The 24,329-nt window shown below is 44.4% G+C and overlaps 2 protein-coding genes across 5 annotated transcripts; one reads left to right on the top strand and one right to left on the bottom strand.

Annotated features, from left to right (window-relative positions):
• Window positions 1-214: 214 nt before the first annotated feature.
• Window positions 215-11,636, top strand: sgce (sarcoglycan, epsilon). Of its 4 annotated transcripts, none has more exons than XM_080515727.1 (11): window positions 215-366; window positions 5,280-5,402; window positions 5,656-5,813; window positions 6,221-6,293; window positions 7,458-7,656; window positions 8,246-8,408; window positions 8,505-8,719; window positions 9,187-9,213; window positions 9,611-9,799; window positions 10,133-10,176; window positions 11,212-11,636. In XM_080515727.1, the coding sequence occupies exons 1-11, from the start codon at window positions 321-323 to the stop codon at window positions 11,226-11,228; spliced, it is 1,254 nt and encodes a 417-aa protein (XP_080371853.1). In that variant the 5' UTR covers window positions 215-320; the 3' UTR covers window positions 11,229-11,636. The 4 variants fall into 4 exon arrangements, with proteins under 4 accessions (XP_080371853.1, XP_080371850.1, XP_080371851.1 ...); XM_080515724.1 differs by lacking the exon at window positions 11,212-11,636 and adding an exon at window positions 10,900-11,181; XM_080515725.1 differs by lacking the exons at window positions 9,187-9,213; window positions 11,212-11,636 and adding an exon at window positions 10,900-11,184.
• casd1 (CAS1 domain containing 1) lies at window positions 11,149-22,588 on the bottom strand. The gene is made up of 18 exons (XM_080515722.1): window positions 22,417-22,588; window positions 21,204-21,300; window positions 20,869-20,989; window positions 20,387-20,431; window positions 20,226-20,288; window positions 20,059-20,103; window positions 19,834-19,957; window positions 17,821-18,035; window positions 17,170-17,589; window positions 16,957-17,046; window positions 16,758-16,877; window positions 16,414-16,570; window positions 15,473-15,552; window positions 15,236-15,337; window positions 14,976-15,116; window positions 14,640-14,717; window positions 13,997-14,089; window positions 11,149-13,913 (listed from the first exon to the last, which is right to left on the bottom strand). Exons 1-18 carry the CDS (start codon window positions 22,547-22,549, stop codon window positions 13,644-13,646), a joined length of 2,394 nt encoding a protein of 797 aa, XP_080371848.1. The 5' UTR covers window positions 22,550-22,588; the 3' UTR covers window positions 11,149-13,643.
• Between the last annotated feature and the right edge of the window lie 1,741 nt (window positions 22,589-24,329).

The following is a 24,329-nucleotide window of genomic DNA, read 5'->3' on the forward strand; positions in this document are numbered from 1 at the left end:
GAGATCCTCTCAGGTCAAGTCAGCTCCTGGAATAACATCACTCAGTAACATTTTGGTAAAGGCGTGGTGCTCCTTTACGGATTCACAGCATGTTTTTTTTGTGTTTTTTTTTTTACGAGACAACCATGTTTTTCCACCCAGATGTCGGGCCAATGGGAAGCCGAGCTGCTTCCAGTTGAAGGAAGGAGGCGGAGGGAGGAATGCTGCAGGATGCTTATGGCTGTCAAACACACTGGCGTTTAGGTTGAGGAGGAAGAAAAAAAACCAACCCCCAAAACAAAACAAAACCCGGCGTTTTCATGTGAGATCCAGGACCAACCATGCTCACCATGTCCCCTGCAGCTGCCGCGGTGTGGCTGGGCGCTGGTACGTATCGATCCACTTCGGAAATATCGGGAAAACGTTCACGCGCTTCCCGAACATGCTAGTTAGCTCGCCGTTAGCCGGATGCTCAGTTTTTCCACAGAGAGGCTGAAGAGGAGGAGATGTAGGGGGGAGAAAAAAATGGCTACCAAGTGACAGCCGCACCGTAATACGAAGGCTTTTACTGCCGTTTCTCACTCTTTATGCCCAACTGGAGTCGATATGTTTGTCACTTGTTTTCGCGTTAATGTCCACCGTCCTGTGTGTTTATGTTGCTCAGCTGTTCAGTGATGCTCGAGTTCATCTCAGACCTGTGCAGGTAGATCAGTATTTTAAAACATCGCTGCAGTATGTTCAATCTGGGCATTAACACCAATATATCTGTTACAGCTACATTGCATCACTGAAACCACTTTATTACGTACAAGGTATATATTTCTTTGAAGACCTCAATGTATGAAACATAAACTGGAAGTGGTAACTGCATGGAAAACCCAAAACACTTCATATTGAAGTGAGGTTTTTGTACTTTTCTGTGTCAATTATCGTATTATTACATCACGACTTGTTTTGTTTGGGCGGCAATGTGGGCTTATGCTTAGTATTTTAGTTGTAAAGCCCAGTTTGTACATGGAGTTTGCATGTTCTCACTATGCTGACATGATTTTTCTCTCTTCTCACAGTGTAAGATGTGTGTTGGATTAACTGATGACTTTCACTGTTAGCTGAGAGATTGTTATCTTGTTTATTAAACATTTGTTTACTTCAGAAACTGTAAGAAACCAGGAATACATGCCCATAGTTGGCAGAGATGTTCAAATGTTTATAGTTCCCTAACTCATTTTGTACTTGTCTCCATAACAGGGGATTTGTAGCAGATCCCAGCTGATTCGTCTGTCAGACACAATAACAATCACTCCTATGACCAAATTTACAGTTCCCAGTCAACCTCAAGCTCATAATTATTTGACTGTACTCAGAGAAAAGCAAGGATGCAAAGGGAGAACATACAAACTCCAAACAGAAAACCTATAGTCCAACTGGGCTTAGGAGGACTCTTGAACTGGCTAACCACGCTACTCGTGCCAAGTATCATGAATGACAAATGCTTCTTGACAAGCAAATATATTTTTTCTTCTGCTTGGTAAACATCTAAAACGAGTTTCCTCCAGTCATGTATGCGAATGTACAGCAGTGTTTCATTGGCGAGCCAGATTATAAGAGAGTTAAGCACATTTCTCCGGGGTCAGAAAGCATTTCTGACTCTGTGAAATGTGCACGGCCCCCTGCCCATCAGGCACAGGGCTTCTTATTATCTCTATGGTAATACCAAAACAAATAGAAGCGGTCGTTGGTTTCCTTGCAACTTATTTTTGAACAAAAGCATAAGGGCACTCCAGATAAATGAGAAAATTCATGCTTCCTCCTGTTGTCATTGTACAGTGTTTTTTGTTCCAATCACGTGCATATGCCGTTTTTTAAATGTTTTCCATTGTCCTAATATCTGTTGACATTTCATTAGTGGGATTATACGGCATTATGTTCTCATGTCTGTTGAACAGCACGACTTGCTTTATCCCTCCCTTTCATTTGTCGATCCAGTTTTTCACATTGTGCATGGCTATGATACGAAAGGCCGTGTTTTGCATGCGAGAAATGTCCGCATGGAGCAATCCATGGCCTTGAAGCAGAGAACAGCCTTGTACAAAGATGGTGAGTGTGTGTGTGCAGTGGTGCACTTCATGTGTGGACCCGTTGTCCCCTCCCCCCTGTCATAACACAGTGACACGCTCAGCTGGTTTCCCATTAATACTGGCATTATTGTTTTGAGCCGTCTACTGTCCCTCAGACGTGGCCCACTTTTGTTTGGGGCTTCCTGAATTTCGGTCTCATTTAAATGCCTCGCTTTCTGCAGTTATTTTTCACTCTAAGCGCATTAACAATGGCTGTGTGTGTTTACTTTTCTTAACACGCTGCTATTACTTCACATCTTTGGCTGAAAAATGGTGGACATTTCTCTTCGTAGCATCAGTTTAGAGGAGTAAGTCATTTACTCACCTTGATACAGAGTTGGGAGGATTAAACTGGTTGTTTTTGTTCCGTTCTGAGAGGTGATTCATCGCCGTCTGTATGTTGTAGCAGCAAGGCACTTTCGCTTCCATGCTTCTGTGGAAAACAACAAGGCTGAAGCTCATCACAGGGTAGATGTCCGGAGCTTCGGTCCAAACAGTAGCGATCCTTGTCTACGCTTCCCCGCAAAACTCCAAAGGAGCACATGCAGTCCTCCTGACCCAGACTACATGCGCCTCTGAAGCTGACTCAACAGAACTAATGGACACCCTCCTCTTGTCTCTGCTCCAGCTAGTTAGAGGCTTCAGTTAGCTGAAGCCATTAGGACATTTTTTTTTTCCTCCTATATGTTGCCAGCGGCATTTTAAAACTAAGTCATCACTCCTCATGCTTCAGTCCAGTCCAAGGTCGGCGCAGAAAAGCATAAAATCTAGTTATCCATTTCCACCATCGCCGCAAGGCTTGTTAGTGATTCCTTTTATTTATGAGCGACCATTTGAAAAAGTTAGTGTTTGAATGTTAAAACTTTACAAGTTATTTGCATTTGTTTTATGTGTGTCTGAGGCAAGTAGTTAGAGGTCTACTGCAGGAGCCGTCGTACAGAACTTCTCTGTGTCTGTATTTTTAATGCCATCGGGAAAAGTGCGCAGTGGACAGTTTAGTATTAACCTTTAATTGGTGATGTATTGTGTACAGTGGGAGAGCTGCAGGCCATCAGCTCGAGAAGGCCCAGGACAAAGTCGTCCCGCCACAAATAAGCAGATCTGATGCTATTAGCGGGTCTTTGGCGATGTTAAGACAGTGATCTTTATTTACACCTGCTGAGCTCTAAACTGGAGCTGAAAGCCGAGTCAACCACGTGAAACAACGGCAGGAAGCCCACAGGAAAAGATGAGGGCGAATATTGTTGTTAAATCTGAGCGTTATTGTGGATGCGTTAAAACACAGTTCACCTCCCAGAGTATGTTTTTTTTTTTTTCAAACTTCAGACTATGAGGCGGTCACCAGGGCGTACGCGAACGTCCTGCCCGTCTCGTCTCGCAGCCTTTCGCAAATGTTTACGACCGATTCAATTGTTCTGCGAGTACCACAGAATAGCCGGTGTTTGACCTTGACCTGCAGAGTCTCAAAGTGGTCCTCTGTGTGGTGAGGAATTGATGAGGCTCAATGGGTCAGATAATAGAATCCGAGGTTGTGAATTCAGAGCGGGGTTTTTGGTGGATCAATTTGAGTCATCAGAGAGAAGCTGCTCTGCTGAAACTCAATGAGGTTTTACTTTTTTCACCCCTCTCTCTCTCTCTCTCTCTCTCTCTCTCTCTCTCTGAATAGCCCAGATCCAAATGCTACGGGTGCAGCAAGATGAGCCACTGGGTGGATTAGTAACGCCCAGGTGGTTCCTTGAAAGGTGATGTGGTGGATAGAACCCCAGGCTGTTCAAGAAACACTGCATTTTGTGGCCACTAAATACTATTGATTGTATCTGGCTGTGACTGGGGCCAGAAGGGACACTGGACATATGTGCCCGTTCAGCATCTCTGTTACCGACCCCGGTTTACCATACATGTGGGACTGTTTTATGACGCTGCCGTTCGAGCGGCTCAGCTGTTCACTTTAGATTGCAGTCAGGCTATTTGGCCGGGTGGATGTTGCATTTCTCGATATCCAGCAGCTTACTGTGTCACCTAATCTTCTTGAACCCCTTTGTTCTGCCTGGTAATAGATAAGAGCCGAACTGCCATACTGACTTCCGTTTATCGTGGATTTAAAATGTAAATCCTGCTCGATTACTCTCTTTAGGAGACTCTACTTGAAAATCAGCTTCTGTTCAAACGGAGGTCTCGCAGTCACCAGCAACGGTTAACGGGATCATACCAGTGACAGTGGAGGATGTTCTGATTTTGTGCTAATAAGTAGATTAAAAAGGAGGTGGAATTAGTCAAATTTAGCCCCGGTTTGCCTGCAGGAAGGAATATGTATATACACACAGTGCATTCCCAGGCCGTCTCCTAGCTGCTTAACGCGTCTGGAGTTGTGTGTCTGCAGGCAACGACAGTTCAAACTGGCTTCCTGTTCCTCTCATGGCAAACATCCCCACCTCCCTCCCTCCTCTTTGCCTTCTCCCATGTACTCTCACTCTCAGTCTCCCATGGTGATTAAAAATGGAGTTGCCACCCACTGCGGGAGAGAGAAGGGGGAGAAACGAGTGGGAGCAGAGAAATGCAGGGCAGAAGTGGTGCAACGTCTGATAGAAGACGAGTGAAAGCCGAAGCAGGACAAGGGGAGGGTAATGGTGAAGGAGGATAACAGAGATGGGCACACCACCTGCAGCCTTACTCGACACACTTTTGTTAAGGGACTGCCATTTTCCAAGTGATGCCCTTTACAAATAAAGACTAAATGTTTGTGCTTGAAATGGAGTGGGGCTAAACAAAGAGCCTAATGGAGTTTGAGTGCGGGTAGGGAATAAAATGAAGTTGGTGCTATTTGAATGACTCTCAAAACTGCTGCTTTTATCCAGACTACCTTTCAGTGGTTTTGTTTAGGGGCTTGTTTTTTTTTCCCCATTTTCGAGATTGCAGCTTAATCATGTGAGTTTTTACCCTTAGCGTTTGGTTGGTTCTGTATCTTATCTCTGTGTGCTGCTTATACCTTCTCTAAAAAGTAGACAGGCAAAAAAAAAAAAAATCTTTGCTTGAAACGCTATTAATCCAAAGTGTGAATTAGCTTAATGCCTTCTAGACTTTTCCAGTAATTATTTCTGTCAGGTCAGTAATGATGAATAACTCAACAGAATCGAAAATGAGGTTTTCTCAGAAACCTATTGTCTTCAAAATTTTGTGTTTCAGTGGTCACCATCTTGTCGAGGTCGCACGCGGACCTTAACGTCTACCCGTCCGCAGGAGTGCTGTTTGTCCACGTTCTGGAAAGAGAGCACTTTAGAGGGGAGTTCCCCCCTTACCCAAAGTCAGGTACAACCCTAACCACCTCCACTTGTTCTCCTCTTCGGCGTACAGCGCTGAAACCTATAGCACTGCACTACACGTCATTGGCACAACCACTGTAGAACATTGTCTCTGCGTCATATTTCACTGGAAGGAAGTGTTCAGCTGCTCCTGGCAACACTCGCGCTCTTCACTTAATGGGTCTAAATGCACATTATGGGCTTAGTGCCGGGCCGTAACAAATCATCGGGCCATCTCTCATTAAAACCGCTGTCTCCAGGTGATGCCAGCAACGATCCAATCACTTTCAACACCAACCTGATGGGCTACCCTGACAGGCCGGGCTGGCTGCGCTACATCCAGAGGACGTCGCACGGCGACGGCGTGCTGTACGGTTCCCCCACCGCAGAGCACGTTGGCAAGGCCACCATCATCGAGGTGCGTAGTGGGACCACTTGCACACTGGAGGTGCTGAAGCTCGTAACGGCGTGACTGTGAAATGAACACGTGCAGTTCAGTATTTTTGCAATCATTTAACTGAGTTACTGAACCCAGCTGATTTTGTATGCGTTTGAAAAGCGGTATAGTACCATACCACAGTCTAAATCCTCAGACTTAAACTCCACCGGGTTTTCTTATGCTTTCTTTGTCCCCCCCCCATAAGCTACTGTAGAAATTCCTTTCCCAAACGGCTTAGCTTCTCCCACCGGGCACATGTGCTCCTATATGACGCCTCAGCTGGGTCCAGAACCCGTCCGGTGTGTCGAGCTCAGCCTTGTCCAGAGAACTGCTGCTCTATAAGCTGCACTGATCTGGGCTTAAACTTTCACCCCTGTGTGTTGCAGATTACTGCCTATAACCGACGCACTTTCGAGACAGCGCGGCACAACTTGGTCATAAACATCATGGCCACAGAAGGTAAGAGGCGCCAGTTCCAGAGCTTAGAGTGAAAAACGGAGATCAGACTGTGCAACTTCCAATGATTAAATCCCCGAGGGCTACTTGGGCTGTGCAGCAGCCCTCCCTGGAGAAGATGTCACCCTTGATTACTTTATGAAGCAGAAACTAATCAGTCGGCTTGAAGAACCATCAGCAGAACAAACATGTTGCATTATTGAAGGTTTATTGTCGATCTTTGAGTCGCCAGTTGATGAAGCAATTTCACCACAACACGTCTCCCAGAGCTTTCATCACAAGAGCCTCAGCAGCAGATGGTGTTTGTCCAGTTTTGTGAGGATTTATTACACGAAAATGTGAAAAAAATCCAAACAAAGAAAACAGTCATCTTCTTTTTTTTTTGTCAATCAGTAAGTGAATGCAACCTTCTTTATGAAACGGTCATCTATACAATTTACATAGACCCAGTTAATCAATTATTAATCAGAGTGATCAAGCCCAGAGGCTGAACTAGAGACAGATGCTGCGTCGGTGAGACGGTTACCAGATGGGAAGGTCCCATTCCCTAGTTTACGGCGTTCACTTGATGATAACAATCAAGGAGCTCAGCCACATCCTGTAATGCTGCTTTATTCCTTCTGTCAGTCTAGAAAACCAACAAACAAGCTCAGGAGCTGCATTTCATTCACACTGTTTTCTTCTGTTGATAATCATTGTTGTAAAGCTTCATACTTGCAAAACAAATGTCTAATTCATTGAAGTGAAGAGAGAGTATTGTAACTTACGCATACGAATTGAGAAAAGATCATTTGAAAGTAGCTTATTTTGGCGTGAAGCAATTCTATTTAACTTTCAGCAATACTATTTATTTTTTTTGTCTGTGTGTGTCGAGCCATGAAGCGTCTGTTTTCCTTCCTCTCTACAATTATCCTCCACATCTGTGTGTTTGTTGACGGCCTTGTTGACCAGTCATGGTACATACACGGCAATGTGAAGTGAGACGGAGGAGCGGGCGGCAGCTGTTCGCAGCATCAATGTAGCATCACTCGGCCTGATGCTGTGATGTCACCTGCCATCTGGCCCCAGAAGGAGGATAAAGTCAGGACAGCCGCCTCTGCAGGACAGACCGCTGAAATCCCCGTCAGCTCTGCGGCGATAATAAAAGTGGCTGGCCTGTATTTACAGAGTTCCCGCTGCCCTACCAGGCAGAGTTTTACATCAAAAATATGAACGTGGAAGAGATGCTGGCCAGCGAGGTGCTGGGCGACTTCCTGGGGGCGGTGAAGAACGTGTGGCAGCCCGAGCGGCTCAACGCCATCAACATTACCTCTGCGCTGGACCGCGGCGGCCGCGTGCCCCTGCCCATCAACAACCTGAAGGAAGGGTGAGACTCATGGCATTATTCTTGTTTTTTTTTCTTCACCCCCATCCACTTTTTTTACTTAACATTCACATACAAGTTATTGGAAAATAAAAGTGAGTTTCTCCATCACGTGTATATCTTCAACTTTATCTGGCCATTGGTGCGTCTTGCCTGTACCACATTCTGGTCATGGTTCTTCGGTCGAATACCGGAGAACCTTTTTTTTTTTTTTTTTTAACCTCAGCAAATCACACAAATTGCAGCTATTTCACAGCCCACTCAGACCATGCTGACATTTCATCTAATTGGGGCCTTGGGGGATCCTCCTTTCACTCTGATTTAGATGAACACACTCTGTCGTCAGCGCTGACAGACACCGTCGGTTGGCGGCGCTCAGGAGGGAATAGCCTACATGGAGCGCCATAAGTTGTGCATCAAAGATTCATGCTGACGGTTTGAGAGATGGGAAAAAAAAGCGTCGGGAGGGAAAACTTCAGTGGAGGAGAAATGTGTTGACTCTAACAAGCCTCAGCAGAAACATGTACAACGTGGCTCCCTCTTCTCTTTTCTTCTCTTCCCCTCTGCGTTTCCATCCTCCTCTCCTCTGTAGTGTTTACGTGATGGTGGGAGCTGATGTTCCCTTCTCGTCCTGCCTGCGGGAGGTGGAGAGTCCACACAACCAGCTGCGCTGCAGTCAGGAGATGGAACCCGTCATCAGCTGTGACAAGAAATTCCGCGCTCAGTTTCACATCGACTGGTGTAAAATCTCTCTGGTAAGGAAGGGCTTTGGAGAAAAAAAATGGATAAAATAAACATTGGTCTTCGATCTGCTGGATCTTTGACTCGCCCTGAAATGATGCTTTCTTCAGGTTGACGTCAACAAAGTAGCCCCGGTTTACGTGACCCGTCCCGACCCAGGTACGGGGATTCTGCCCGAGTTCGGGGAGTACAACCCCCCGCCTGAGTCTCTGAAGAGCCGGGACTACTTTAACGACTTCCTCGTCACCCTGGCTGTTCCCGCCGCTGTGGCAGTCGTCCTCATGTTCATCCTCGGCTACACTATGTGCTGCAGACGGGAGGGGGTGTAAGTTTGCTTGGTCTTATATCTATTCTCGGCGAATACTGCACCGTGAAAAATATTTACGGGAAACTGCGAAGGTGTAGAAAACCAAAGAATAGACAGAAGTGTCAGTGAAGGGCCAAGCTGTCAGCAGTGTCGGGGAAAGAGGGGAAATCTGGACTGTGGCTGCAGCTCGTCATCGCCATCCAGTCGTTTAGTCCATTTGCATTCAGTTCCTCGTCGTTCTCTGTCCCAGGTTTTTTTGTTATTGTTGTCATGTCTCAGTGTTTCCACTCGCAGCCACAACATGGACCATCATTCATTCAGTCATACACTCTTTCATCTTTGGCAGGCTGGGAGAGACGTGCCCCCTCCTTTTCCCTCGGTGTTCACAACCATCTCCGCTCTGTCTCCCTCCAGTCATTTGTGTGTAGATGTTGCTTTAACTATTAATATTAGTATTTAATTCATCCATTTTGTTTTGTTTCTAGGGAAAAAAGAAACATGCAAACACCAGAGTAAGTGTTTTCCCTCTCCTGTGTTCTCCTTTAGTTTGGCTCTTAGTTCTGTTCCCGCCCTCTCTTTGGTTTGCAGTTTTGTCATTGATTGGCTGATTCATTTCCATTCATGTCTTCATATGTGTGTTGGACATCCATTCATTAGGTGGGCTGCTGAAAATTCAAACGAACCAGCTGTAGGGAGTTCTCCCAATAAGAAGAACCATATCGATTGAGGAATTAACTACCTATCCTGCATCCCAAATCAAACAAAGTAAAGAAATGACGGCAGTAGATGAGGGTGGATGTTATATTTCTTGACGTGCATGCACGAACCGAGTGCAGAGCTCAGCTTTTGGTGAGAGGAACGCCGAGCGCGTCGCTGCAATGCGAACTCACCACGTTCTCCCCTCCACAGCATCCAGCTCGTCCACCACAGCTCCATCCAGAAGTCCACCAAGGAGCTGCGCAGCATGTCGAAGAACCGAGAGATCTCCTGGCCTCTTTCGACGCTGCCCGTCTTCAACCCCGTCAGCGGCGAGGTGGTGCCGCCGATCCACCCTGACAACTATGAGACCACCAGCATGCCCCTCATGCAGACCCAGGCGTGAGTAAAGGAACCTGCTGGGAGGGGAAACACCTGGATAGACATGCTCAGATTGCACATGCGGCAGCCGTTCATTTATCTTCTGCTCGTTAGACGAAGCGTACAGGCACCGCGGTCAATTAAAATCAAAGCTATGCCGTTTAGATTTAGTCTCGCCGCGCCATATTTACAGCTAATGCTGTGGAAAGCAAGTCCGCAGCTTAAGAGGTTGAGGCCGCCGCATGATTTCTCCTAATGAGCTTGAAACAGAAGAATGCGTTAATATATGAACAGCAAGCGTTCACATGATGCCATTATACCCGAACATCTGTTTACCGTGTTTTCTGATTCTAGGAACCTGCAAAACCAGATTACAATACCACAGCAACGGCCATCAGGTTCGTTTCCCTTCGCTTTATCACAATCTGTTTGATTTAATCTGCATTCCAGCTACTGGCTAATAAATACACCAGTCAGCCATTAAATTATGACCACTGACAGTTGACTTAAAACCAAAAAAAACACAGGTTACCTCTTTATCCTGGCACCTATGTGAGGGTGGGCTATATTAGGCAGCAAATTGACATTTTGTCCTCAAAGGTGATGTATTGGAAGCAAGGAAATGTGTAAGGATTTGAACAAGATGAAAGCCAAGCTGCTCGGTGTGGCAGGTGGTCATAATGCTATGGCTGGTTGTTGTGTATCGCACGTACCTCATTGCACATACTGGACATGTGAATAAAACCTCACCATAGTGTCTGTACTTAACTGCATGTGTACTATTAATATAAATGTTTGACATTTTACCCACATTCTACTTAAAGTGTATTTCTAGTATAAATCTATTGACACTGATATCAATTAAAAAAATCTATAAGTGGAATAAAGTAACTTTAGATGACAGTATTTTTAGCCATACATTAATAGCAGCACAGTGTGCGCAAAAACAAACTTTTAAATGGAATTCATAGTATTCTATGAAGTCGAGCTTGGCCACTACCCACAACTTCAATCATTGTTGAAAATCAGTGTGATTTAAAACTCTGATGTAAACCGAGTCATGATCTGCATCATTGCTAATGATGAACAACATGCATGCTCCTCCCTCAACCACCATAAAGATATTCAAGAAACCTTCAGACTGGGAGTACTATTGCCAACCCTGAAACATTCAGGCATCCAGATGTGCTTTTCCAGCTCCTGCATGTGAGCGCCCTCTTGTGAGCACCCTGTTCAGCTGCATGAAGCACTAACCTGCTGCTCTCTCTGTTCATGGCTAACAAAGGAGATAATTATGTCATGTCAACATTTCGAAGGCTGGAGGTAGGTGTTTTTTTTTTTTTTTTGCTATGGAGAGTTATTCTATGTAATTATCAGCTTTATTAAAAGCAAATCTCAAATATTCTTTTTTGCCCCCCCCCCCCCCCCTCTAGGTAAATGGTATTCCTGAGGAGAGAAAGGTGGCCGAAGCACTTAATTTATGACCAGAAGTATCAGCCAGAGCTGACATGTTTCTACATCACTGTTATTCTTAACATTTGTGCCAAACTGCATGTTTGAAAAGTTGGATTATTTTTATGCACTTACACCTGGAAAGAGTAAAAGATTGAGTACAGAAGAACTTAAATGATTATAAAGATACCTTAAAGTATTTTGGAATATTTGTATAAATGTTTGTATCCATTTGCTTTGCACACAGAACTTATTTGAAGGAAAGGGACTTTTAACATAGAAAATGCGTTTGTTGTCATGTGTTATGTCACATAACATGAAATACTTGGATTGTTAATGAAACAAGCCTCCAGTGTTTTTCTTCGCATAAAAGAAAATGAAACAGCCCGGTTCATGAAGGTATTATTGATGAACAGAATAAAGGCATTTATAAATAATATGGATACATTTCTTTAAGACATCACAAAAAAATTACATGTAACATATTTCAAAGATGTCCTGCACAGGGAGTATAAATAGTTGTTGCTTTTACACGACCAAAAAGATCAATTAAGGCCTGAAACGATTACCAAAATTCATCAGATCACTTGTTGTTCAGTAATAGATGTGGAAACAGATCGGTAAACTTCACACAGCAACACCAATGGCAACATGTCCTCATCTGCACACCGAGATTCTGCTTCGGATTCTGAATTTAATTGGCTCTCTTCCAGTCTGAGAACACAACCGGAAGTCACACCAGCCGGAAGCTGCAGTGTCTGTACACAAAGTGTGGCGAGGAACAGAAAAGTGGACCCCCGCCCTTAACAAAAGCTGCACAAATTAACAGAATGATGGACATCACAACCTTCAACACACCTGGAGCTGAAATGTGCAATTCAAAATTCAGATTTAATGCAGCTCGAGTCTCACAGCTGTATGCGTCACAATGTTTTAGTATTTGCTAAATAAAAAAAAAAAATTACAAAAAAAGACGACCCACCACAAAATGTGCTGAAGTGCATTCAATATTTGCACTGCTAGTGTTTTAAACCCCTTAGATATTGTACTTGGACATAAAGAAAAAATCCTAATAACAAAAGTGCTCTCTTTTATATAAGCCGTGAGGAACAAGCGACGAGACGCCGCTTGTGTGTTCTACTGACAAGATGTACAATATCATCAGTGCGTTCACCGAGTGGTTTCTGAGTAGGACCCCGGCGACATCGCAGATGTGAACCCGGTACATCTAAGCACTGGTGAAAGCTGTCGTCGAAGAAAAGGAGTCTTAAAAGTCTGTGGATCAGGCTGCTAGTCCTACATAAAGAAGAGTGTGCAACTTGGTGCATCTGCAACAGAAATGGGGAGAATTCACTGCTGGAACTCTGCCACGGAAAACAAATCTCTCGCAAACAGATTGACAAGTGAGCTGCTGCGAACAGGACAGGTTGGTGTACAAACCTCAGACATTTCATCATCTCACATTTCAAGAGTATAAAATCATCTTTGTCGTACTTCCTTCGCAAACAGCAGTCATGGGCGCAAAGTACAAAAAAAATAAAATAAAAGCACCTCCCCCCCAAAAAAAGTATAAAATAGAAGCTTAATTTAAATCATTAAATACTGTACATATCACCAAGTATCGGAGCTACAGCAGGTGACCACAGAGCCTTTCAACAAGGCAAACATTTCTAAAATTATCGACAAAAACATTAGCAAAAATATGTCAAATGATTTTTTTTTTTTTAACATTTCTGAATTGCACTCCATTTTTATTTTTATTTTTTAAACTTTAGCCTCGACACTCATCGATCACTCAAGCCAGTTGTTGGTCCAAACGTTGCATATTTAGATATCTAAACTACTTCCGAGTTGACAGAAATATTGTACTGTTGTGTTGATAATAAAATGCAGCAGTTTTTAAAACATTACTGTTGAGTAGATATCTGAATATGTCGTCTACGGTGCCTGAGTGAAGCCACCTTCAGCTGCTGCCATGTGGACGGAGAGTGTGCCCAGTCAGCCCTCCCGGAGTGAAGCCATGACACCAAGAAGACGTTATATTAGTGTGTTTCGACTAAATGGAAGCAAAAGCTGCAAGAATTCACACAGCAAGCAGGACATTTGGAGATGACGGCCTCCTGTTTGTTGACAAGCGGGACTCCACATCTTCAACTCCAGAGACCAGTTGATGTAAACGTTACAGGTTTCCCCCTCTTACAGTTTTCACTTTGACCTAAAAGGAAGAATGGTCCTCCTTTTCTGGGCATTTTTTTTTCTTTTTTCTTTTCCTTCAGTGTGTGACTTTCACAGCGGTCAAGAGTACAAACTCTGGTCCGGCGTGGCCAGCAAACAGACACGGTGTCTTGCTCCTGGATTGCGTCTCTCTTGAGTTTTGTTTCACCCCTCCCCCTTTCCCGTCACGACGTGTCCCTCAGGCTCCGGGTCTGGCCTGGCTTTCCTTTGTTAAGAGCAGTGCAACCAGACTGATCAGCCCCATGGCGCCCAGCCTCTTCAGCAGGGACATGCTGTCTTTGGGGATGACCACCTGGGCCAGGTCGTTCGTGATGAGGGAAACCTCATGAGCGACGCAAACAAAGATGAAGGTGCTGACCATGATGTTGAGTGACGGGTTCCCTGGGATCAGGACCAAAATACCCTTCGTGTCTGCGGCCAGCCAGATGTGGTACTGACATATGAACAGCTGGGGGTGACAAACACGCAACGTTCAATGGAAAATATTTGTCAAATGCCCCCTTGACACCAATGTCTACAGATTGCACTTACCTCCAAGGAAATCTTTCCAAACCACGCAAAGAATGAGCTGTATACAGAGCGGGCGTAGCCAGGAATGTTCCTGATGAGAATGAAGGCCAAAATCTGAAAACAAAATAAGAAAAGCCAAAAAAAACATCTCAAACAAGGAGACAACAAGATTCTAATCAAACTAATCTTCTGACATTAGGAGACAGTTTTTTTTAAATATGTTCTATCATTCTATTGGAATGACAACAAAAGCTTTCAGCTTTACTGTCTATACTAAAAACAACGTCCCATTGTGCACTGGTTTGTCTGAGGCAACTCCCTTGTTATAACACTCATTCTTTTAAGGAAGCTGGATAATACTGTCCTTAAATTTAATCAAAGGATTACTAACTATGATTAAGTAGTAGGATCAATTGTTAGCCAGAGCTGGCTCATGCTGGAACATCATTCCTGTTTGATTAAACTCAACAAAACCCATCTCTCTCTCTCACACACACACACACACACACACACACACACACACACACACACACACACACACACACACACACACACACACACACACACACACACACACACACACACACACACACACACACACACACACACACACACACACACACACACACACACACACACACACACACACCTAACAAAACATTACCTGGACCACAGAGATGTATGGATGTGTCTCATTGCACTCGGTTTTGGTTTTGCAGCTGCTGGCCCATATCGAGTAAGTCTGGAATGACGTGGATAAAGAGGAGTTGGTTGCATGTTTTGTCTTTAACTGGCCCTTGAAACAACACTATGGTTCCGTGGACACCCAACAAGGACTCTTGAGACAATGTTTGCTCAGGCTATGGGCTGGAAGCTGACGCCACTCCTGTTTGACACACTTGCTTGAGTAAATATTGAAGATGCACATGTTGTGTGAAGTACAAATGAATGGTAATGATCCCGCAGGCGCAAATTTGGGAGAAATCGGACAGAATCTTACTATGAAAGACACCACAGAGAAGAAGAGGAGCACGTTGGAAATCTTGGCAGAGAAGAGAGCGTCTCCTTTGCCCTCATGCAGCACCTGACACTTCTGCAGCACCAGATAGACGAAGGCAAATACCATGCCGTGAATCACCGCCTGTAGCAGACAGGGTGGTCAAACCAGTTCAGGACAAACGTGCTCTGCACTTTTTGTTTTTTTTTTTAAACTTGAAGACCAAACTTGAGTGCATCTAGAGCAAAACACATTTGACTTACAAATCGGTCCAGCTTCCACCTGAACCACCACTCGTGGATGCTTCCGTTCAGCTCGAAGAGCTTGGAGACGGGCCACACAGAGAAGATGCTGTCGAAAACAACCTGCAGGCACAGTAGGAAAAGTTGTGCACGCCATATGAAAAATTTAATCAAACAATCAATATGACAATGATGTCATTTTCAAACAATCCTATGTTCGGAAATACCAGTGATGGAATTGACATGTCATTCACCCACCTGTGACAGGGCAAAGACGCAGATGAACAGCAGGAGGACCAGTAATTTTGCCAGGATCCCCAGGTGCCACATGCCGCTGTCTGGTGAGAACAAAAAAAAAAGACATTGAAAATCTTAACCAAGTTGTTTTTGAGGGGTATTTCCATACTGGACAATCAAATCTGAGCTTTTTCCAGAACAATTAAATTTCTCTGCACTTTGGTTCGCCGAGATTGGTGTGGACTTCTAACCAACTGGGCCCGGGAGGGGGGGGGGGGCGCAGCATAGGGGCTGCCCCATGTGGGCTCTGGCAATCTTTCTGTGCGTTTGTCCCCTTACAAGTTGCCAAATACATCTGACATGCCTGATACTGGTTAAAGGCGACACAACGCAAACACCGGCATCGCTCAAATACCAAACATTAGCTTGATTAATTATCCTCAGTTTACGGGACGGTGCGTCATCTGGTATTTCTTAAGAGGGTGGAGCGGGACAGACCTGTTTGATTACATCTCTGCGCTGGAAGCTTCGCATTGTCTTGGACCTAAAAACACCTCCGACCTACTTGTAGAATATAAAACATTCAGACGCCTCAGGGAGAGGTTTACTAAATGTTCTCAAGTTGGCAGAAGCAAGGTGAAGCAGCTTTTACCACATGTGCTCTTCACTTGTGGACCAAACTTCCTGAACACCCAAGGACTGCTGACACACTTGCTGCTTTTAAATCAGGACTAAAAACACGTATTTGCTCAGCTTCACCATTAAACAATAGATTTGACTTATTTGTATGCCTTCATCACTTTTTCAATGCATTTCCTTCATTTCCCTGTGAACCACTGTGTGTGATTGGTGCTGAATGAAAGATCCGCCATGTCTTATTATAATGCAAATAAGTTAAACGAGTGTTGCAGTTGGTGTTTTATTTGAATAATCAAAGTCAAAAGCAGAAATGTAACACCTACTGTTTGCCTTCTTCTGGAGGATCTGAGGCCAAATAGCCATTGTGGCGTAGATGATGACAAACCAGAAGGTAACCAAAGGGACAAAGTAATAGAACTGGTATGGTCGGTCCATCACCACGCAAAGCACCAGCACCAGGAAGTTGAGACGAAAAAGCACCTGTGAAAGAAGACCAAATACAGCTAATACTCTCATCTCTCCTGCCACTGAGAAAGCCTCCTTAATTATTGGTTGTCGAGATGTGGTGAGAAACAATGAAATAGCAATAATAGTAATTGTGGGATTGGTAAATGTTTCTAGCCAATGATTACTAAAAGATTAACGGTATAACTGACTGCACAGTTACCTGACAAACTCTATAAAGTCCAAAATCTCCTTTGAGCCAGAAAAAGGAAAAGTGTCCATAGCCGGTCTGAAACAAGTACGCTGCCACCAGCACGCGCACATGCATGTACACTGGAATGAACTGAAAGACACGGAACAGTCATTAGGATTTAAAATGTCACTGCACACGGCCCTGATGAGGAGACGTGTCCAGGACTCACTGCACTGGCTCCAGACATGTGATAGATGAGAATGACCAGCTGCATCCAGCCTTTCCACTCATCCGTTTGCTCTCGGTTGAGTAGTTTGGTCTATAAAGAGAGAAAAAATAACAGGTGAAAAATATATTAAAAAAAATGTTTTGCAATTAATGCACAAGTCTGATTTAATTTCCTCTTCAGATAAGTCCGTTTTAATGAACTGTAATTCCTTACCTCTTTTGTATTCTCGTTGTAAAATACTCCCAGAACAAACATATAGATGAGCGGGATAAAGAAGGTGGAATGCGTGTAGAACTTCTGCTCCTTCATGAACACATCTGCTCGGTCACAAAGGTAAAAATAGCCCATGATGATGCCCATCCTGCAGAGGGCCTGAAAGGAGGCCTTCAGGCCGAGGGGGACAGCGGCGCTCGCTGGCTTCTTCTCCTCCAGGTTCTCCACGTCGGGGGGCACATGGCGGCGGTGACGGTTGTTGCCCAAGACGTGGAGGGCCAGGAAGATTACAGCCGCGCTCAGGAAGAAGCACGCCGCCAGCTTCTGGAGGACGTTGGGAGGCGGCAACGTCTGACAGCAGGAGCCATCGATGGGCCTCAGTAGCTTGTTACACACAGAGTTCATGAGGATCATCGCTCCCTGACCACAAGATAAGCAAGAATGAGCACAGTGACAAGGATGCGAGGTTGCATCTAAAAACTGAATGGAACTCGGAATCATCTGAAAAGATTTCAGTTCAATGCAATTTTCTACAACTTCATTCCAGGAAATCCAAATGAAAGGATTTGGTCTGCAAACAGTGTCTCTTTCCAAATTTGAGCCAGTAAAAAGGGGGGGTTGTCACATATCGAGACCAGTAGAAGTCCTCACCACATCCCGAGTGCCCTGAGGCAGGTGCAAACCATCTTCTGACTGGCGGATTGTCTCCAGCGCGGCCTGCCGGCATGCGGCCAGGACCTTGACCCCAGATCGGCCATTACGCTTGCTGCCATTGAGCACGTCCGCTGCCGCCTCATTGTACAGCTGCAGCTGCTGGTTGGTGATCGCCTTCCTGGCCTCACTTAACGCGTCCTCATTTACAGGGTCTGCACAATAGTCATGATGGAGTTTAAACAACAGAAATGGGCACGTATGGGGAAAAAAAATTAAAAAAAACGGTCTTTACTGGACGTGTGACCGTGCCGACATTTTATTGTTGAGTTTTAATGGGACATTTGGAATTTATAGCAGTGTCAATAACACTCTCCAACGCAAAACCAGCAATATGTTTCTTTGTTGTCTTGATTGAATGTTGAGTTAGTTGCAAGAAAAAGTATGTGAACCCTTTGGGATTACTTGGATTTCAGCATAAATTGGTCATAAAATGTGTTCTGATCTTCATCGAAGTCACAACATTAGACAGTCTGCTTAAACAAATGCCACAAAATCTTTTTATTGAACACAACATGTAAACATTCACAGCGCAGGGTGGAAAAAGTATATGAACCATTGGATTTAATAACTGGTTGACCCTCTTTTGGCAGCAATAACCTCAACCAAATCTGCAGTGATCTGATCTGCAGTTGCAGATCAGACCGTCAGGAGGAATTTTGGACATTCCTCTTTACAAAAGTGTTTCAGTGCAGCAATATTCCTGGGCTGTCTGGCGTGAATCGCTCTCTTGAGGTCCTGCCACAGCATCTCCATCGGGTTGAGGTCAGGACTTTGGCTGGGCCAGTCCAGAAGGTGGATTTTCTTCTGTTGTTGATTTACTTTTATGCTTGGGGTGGTTGTCCTGTTACCTTACCCATCCTCTGTTGAGCTTCAGCTGGCAGACAGATGGTCTTACGTTTTCCTGCAAAATGTCTTGATAAACTTGGGAATTCATTTATCCATCGATGACAGCAATCCGTCCAGGCCCCGAGGCAGCAAAGCAGCCCCAAACCATGACTCCACCTCCACCATATTTCACCATTGGGATGAGGTTTTGATGTTGGTGTGCTGTGCCTCTTCTTCTCTACACATAGCGTTGTGTGTTCCTTCCAAACAACTAAATTTTAGTTTCCATCTATCCACAGAATAGTTTGCCAGTAGTGCTGTGGAACATCCAGGTGCTCTTTTGCAAACTTCAAAAGTGCAGCAATGTTTTCTTTTGGACAGCAGTGGCTTCCTCCATGGTGTCCTCCCATGAACTCCATTCTTGTTTCATGTTTTACATATTGTAGATTTGTCAACAATAATGTCAGCATGTGCCAGAGTTTTCTGGAAGTCTTTAGCCAACACAGTAGGATTCTTCTTCACCTCACTGAGCATTCTGCACTGTGCTCTCACAGTCATTTTTACAAGATGACCACGCCGAGGCAAAGTAGCAACACTGCTGAGCTTTCTCCATTTGTAGACAGTCTGTCTGCATCCTTTCATGCAAGTTAACAATTCTTTATCGTAGATCTTCTGTGAGCTCTTTTGTGCGAGGCATAGATCACATGAGGCAATGCTTCTTGGGCACAGCCCGCTCAGAACATCTGTGCATTTTTTTGTAGGGCAGGGCAGCTGTAACCAACACCTCTAATCTCGCCACATTGATTGAACTCCAGGTTGTTGGATTCCTGGCTCCAATTAGCTCTTGGACAAGTCATTAGCCGAGGGGGTTCACATGCTTTTTCCACACCGCAATATGAATGGTTACATGTTATGTTAGGTAGAAATACAAGTAATCCCAAAGGGCTCACATACTTTTTCTTGCAACTGTATATTAAAAAGATAATCCTGTCGATAAGCAGACACAATGTCCTGTGTAAATCCTTGTGTGGTTAACTTCAGTGATGTCACTGCATGACATATGAATTGCTGCAGCGAGATAGCAGATCATACAAATCGAGGCTGGTTTGGGAAGCTTGAGTTCACCTTGCAGGGCCCAGTAGACCTCTCCGTACTCCGCAAGCTTCTCCAGATACACAGCGATGCTTGACAGGTTGACTTTGTACTGCTGGAGGGCTTTGTTGCTGCCACTGTTCAACTTGATCGACCACTGTGGTAAGCAGATTAATTGAATGAAAACAAAGATTAAGAATGACATATTTCAGCCACCAGCATGCATTTGTCTACTGTAAACAGAAACATAGAACTTACTGTGGCAGATCCAAGGACGACAACATCAGGTTCGGTGGAAGCTTCCTGTAGGGCATTAAAACAACGGTCACTGAAGAGAACGTTAAACAAACCTCAACAAACAGGACGTGACTGTAATTACCAGTGCAGCGCCCTCATTATTAACAGAATCTGGTATATTTATTCACCTGGGACAGTGATATCAGGCGCTCCTTCATTGAATTGTTGGCTTCTGGATGCCACAAAAAGTCCTGAGGAAAATAAGATTGTTTACTGCTTTACACTTCGATCAAAGTATGTTTTCAGTAAATGATGACCCAAGACAAGAAGTAATCCAGAAATAGCTCACCACATTAACTGTGTGACTCTTTTCTTTAAAGTAAATGTCCTTTTGCTTCAGACATAGCATGCAGACAAAAAGAAATTCAGTTAGTCAGTGTTACTATTTATTCCCACTTGACATTAAAACCAAAATAGACACTGCTGCATTCTTTTGTTGTCTCCCAATTTCTCAGTTTTCCATGTCCTTCAGAGCAACCATTTAGTCTTTTATTTTTGTTTCAACATGTTTCAGTATCGTCAACATTATGCCTTCATATAAATGAACACAATTAAATTTCAAAGGTGTCTGGGGGGGAAAAGAGGGACTTGTTATTTGCCCAAATTACAAACAAGTTAAGGTGAAATTGTACATTTTCTATAATCACCTGAGAACACACTCTTAAAGTAAAATAACAATCCAACCTAAATGTTTAAGACTGAGACAGAAAACCTTTATGTGTGCTATTAATTTAAAAAAATTAATTGAACAGAGCTCTTTTTGAAAATTACCTGATTTCCATCCGGGCTTTGCCCAGGGTCAATAATTTGAATGAAGGCGTAAAAAAGCTGCCGGATTCGTGAATCACCAACAAAGGTCACTCGCTTTTCAGCGAGGCAGGTTTTGGCTTCACTGTAAAGGAAACAAGTGGTGAGGACAGGAGGTAGATGATTAAGAATCATAGTATTTTACAAACAGGGATCTTGTTTTAAAATAATCATTATGTAAAGAATCTAAGGTTTGGAGTTTCTTCTTAATCTCAGCCACTCTCACACATGTATATACATCTCTGCTACAGACTGGAATTCATGCTGCATGACGAATCTCTGTGGTTCGGGTCACTCACTCGCTTTTGTATTTGTGCATCATGCAGCCATAAGGCTGCCATACGTTCTCCCCCAAGAAGCGTCCTCGAGACAGCAGCCATTCACATGAGTCTCCGCCTGGAGACAGAGAAATCCCCAGTAAGGCCAAACAAAACAAACCCTTATCGTGCGTTCGCTCAGTTCTTGTTTTCAGCCCATGAGGGAAACCTGCCGTCTCAATAGTACTCTGGCTTTTCATTCAGCACTGTCAAAAGAACCATTCAATGCGTGCCTCCGCTTGGGGCCACAGTACAAAATTAAGCCATCAGCAACTTAGTCTGAGCAGAAATCTCCCCAGCTATTCATTTGTGCACAAATTGAATGGAGCCATCTGCAACAGAAACTACCCATAGAAACAGGCGTGTGTGAAGGCTGTGCATGTAGTGTCATCCTCGGCCAAAGCAGCTGCTCAGCGTGCACACAAAGGTCCCAGTTTTCATGCCATGGGCAAAGTCCACTCATTGCAGCACAACTGGCAGATATAAAGTATATCTCCTGTAGATAGGTTTCAGTGTCGTCATAACAATACATGTCCAAGTGTTTACGACTGTAAGTGGTCCAGTCCATTGTGCCACGAAGTCTTCCCAATGAGGAAATGCACATTTGGCAGAGAGCAGACAGCCACTGGAGGTGGTGGGGTTTAAGTAATGGGGACATTGAATCTATGCATATTGTGATTCAAAGGAGATTAAATGAAGACAACAGGACCTGGTGGACCAGTTAAGAAACACGACCGAGTCCAGTTACTCACCGCTGTGGCATGCTAAATAACTGCAGCGGTCAATAAGGAGAGAAATTAGTAACTCGGTGACTAACATCATCAAATTCATAGAAGTAAACAATGCCGCTGTACACTATAAACAACGCAAAGTGCGTGAGGAGTGTGACCGCGGCGACGGCGTGCTGCTCTGACAGCATGTAAACACAGCCAACAGTTAGCTTCCTGCAGCTAGCCGCACGGACAAAGTCGACCGTCCCGACATGCTCCAGTCTTAATCTGCACCAGGGTTTCCAACCTGGACACCCCCTCTGTAAATAAAACTTGCAATGTGAGAAAAAAACCAGCACTGTGAACACACAAACAAGAAAATCCCCGCAGATCCAAACTGCGAGCTAGCCGTCGTTAGCACAGGCGTGTGTCAAGTGTTTGGAGGCTGCGTCCTCGCGAAGTTCAACGAACGGAAGAGCACTCACCTCCATAATACCTCGAAGCCGCGTGGAACACCAGGAGGAAAACAACGAGCACCAGCGATATCAGTTTGGCGTTTCTCACTGTGAAATGTTGATTTATTTCGCGTTTGCCCAGGCTATAGGCCAGGACCGCCATCTTTGCTCCTCCATGACAACAAGCAGCTGTGCAGTCTGTCGGCGGCGCTCGGCTCTCTGCGCCATCTGCGAACCCCGGCTGGTCCGGCTGCGACGCGCCCTCCCCCCACTCCGTCTGCTTTGGCTGCTGCGGCTGCTCCGGCCGGCCCACCGCCTCCCCCTGCTGACTCACCATCGCTGCCAACAAGCAGGCGCAAACCTCCTTTGCGATGGGTTAAAAATTAGTTCACAACTTTTAGGAGCCTCTTTTTTTTTTAATTGTGTTTGTTTAGATTAGCGAATAGACGCAGGATTTCATGAAAGTCCAGAGTAAAACAAAGTTTACACCTAAAATTAAAAATGTGCGAAACTGGTTAGACAGATACAAGAGACGGAAGTAAAGTGCAAAGATCTCTGTGAAACAAACATAGCATAACAGTTAGATCGTTAAAGAAGGTGGAGCCTACCAGAACCTGCTGTCATTCCCTCAGGGAAGACGCATTTATCCTGTGTGTTGTTTTTGCCATTGTTACTTCGACAAATAACTTGACAGCTTCATTTCTGGCAGGCAAAGCTCAGAGGGTCTGATTTGTCAACAGGTTCAGAAAAGGAACAAGCCAGACCAGCTCATCAGGGAAACACCTCAGGCAGCGTGCGAACGATACCACGGCTTTTATTTTTCATTATACAAGCCAACTTGTCTCCCAAACTGACCCAAAACTGGTGTACACACACACATACAGGCAGTTTACGGACCGCAAACTCACTTGACCCGCCCCCTTCTCCAGTTTCAGCCAGGTTCAGGTGACTCCAAACAATTGGAATTAACAAACATAATCAATAAACCTGAACATTGCAACAAGAACACAAAGGCAGAGATGCTACACTATTTTAGCAATTTTCCTGTGATATATTAGGAGGCCCACCCTTTTTATCAATCAATCAATCAATCAACCAATCAGCTTCCGGTTGCTTATTTTTCTTGGGAAATAAGAACTTTACGAGGTTTGAAATTGAGCGGTTGTCTGATTTAAAGCGACGTTTAAGACTAGCGCCCCCACCCTTAAATGGTGAAGACAAGAACTGCATGCAGACCAGCAACTTTATTACAGCGAAAGAGTGAGATTCATTCATTATGCACAAATAGAAATAAATAAAAATAGCCTAGTTTTACACATGATCAAACATGCCCTGACTGTTTAATCTAGTTTTATTTCTTTGGGTTTGAGATTGTCCAACTGCTCAGTGGAAATTGCACTGCATTGCAGCACACTGTTTCTAGTATATGTATTTCAAATTCAAATGAAAATAGACGAAATACTTCCAAAAGGTCAATAAAATTTCTTTAAAAAAAATGTAAGGAAGTATAATACAATCTGTTAATATATGGTCAGCCAAAGTTATAGTGTAGGACACACAGGCCCGCCCCTCCCTAGACGCAGAACACGCGCTGTGCGTAGGGCCCCGCGATCCATGGGGGGCCCCATTTTGCGCAAGTGAATTGAATTTCCCTCGGGATCAATAAAGTATCATCATAATCTGCAAATGCGCAAACGATGCGCGTGCATTTTGCCGAGAGGCGCGTAGGGCACCGCCACCAAGTCAGCATGAGGCAGGAGAGAGAGAAAAAAAAAAGAGACGAAAGCGCGAAGCATCACCATCTGACCAATCAGCGGTCAGATGGGCCGGCAGGCAGTTGTTTACAGGTAGAGAGTAGAGAGAGAGAGAGATGGCTTCCAAACGTCAATACAATAATAGTAATAATAATAATAATTATTATTATAATGTAATGTAAAGGAAGG

Source organism: Blennius ocellaris (assembly GCF_963422515.1).
Source record: "Blennius ocellaris genome assembly, chromosome: 20".
NCBI classification, from domain to species: Eukaryota; Metazoa; Chordata; class Actinopteri; order Blenniiformes; family Blenniidae; genus Blennius; species Blennius ocellaris.

Coding starts and splice junctions, on each gene's coding strand:
- sgce (XM_080515724.1), top strand. CDS start 321: ATGCTCACCATGTCCCCTGCAGCTGCCGCGGTGTGGCTGGGCGCTG. Junction 367..5,279: donor CGCGGTGTGGCTGGGCGCTG/GTACGTATCGAT, acceptor TTTGTGTTTCAG/TGGTCACCATCTTGTCGAGG. Junction 5,403..5,655: donor CCCCCCTTACCCAAAGTCAG/GTACAACCCTAA, acceptor CGCTGTCTCCAG/GTGATGCCAGCAACGATCCA.
- casd1 (XM_080515722.1), bottom strand. CDS start 22,549: ATGGCGGTCCTGGCCTATAGCCTGGGCAAACGCGAAATAAATCAACAT. Junction 16,878..16,956: donor ACATGTCTGGAGCCAGTGCA/GTGAGTCCTGGA, acceptor CGTGTCTTTCAG/TTCATTCCAGTGTACATGCA. Junction 13,914..13,996: donor TTGGAAAGATTTCCTTGGAG/GTAAGTGCAATC, acceptor TGTCACCCCCAG/CTGTTCATATGTCAGTACCA.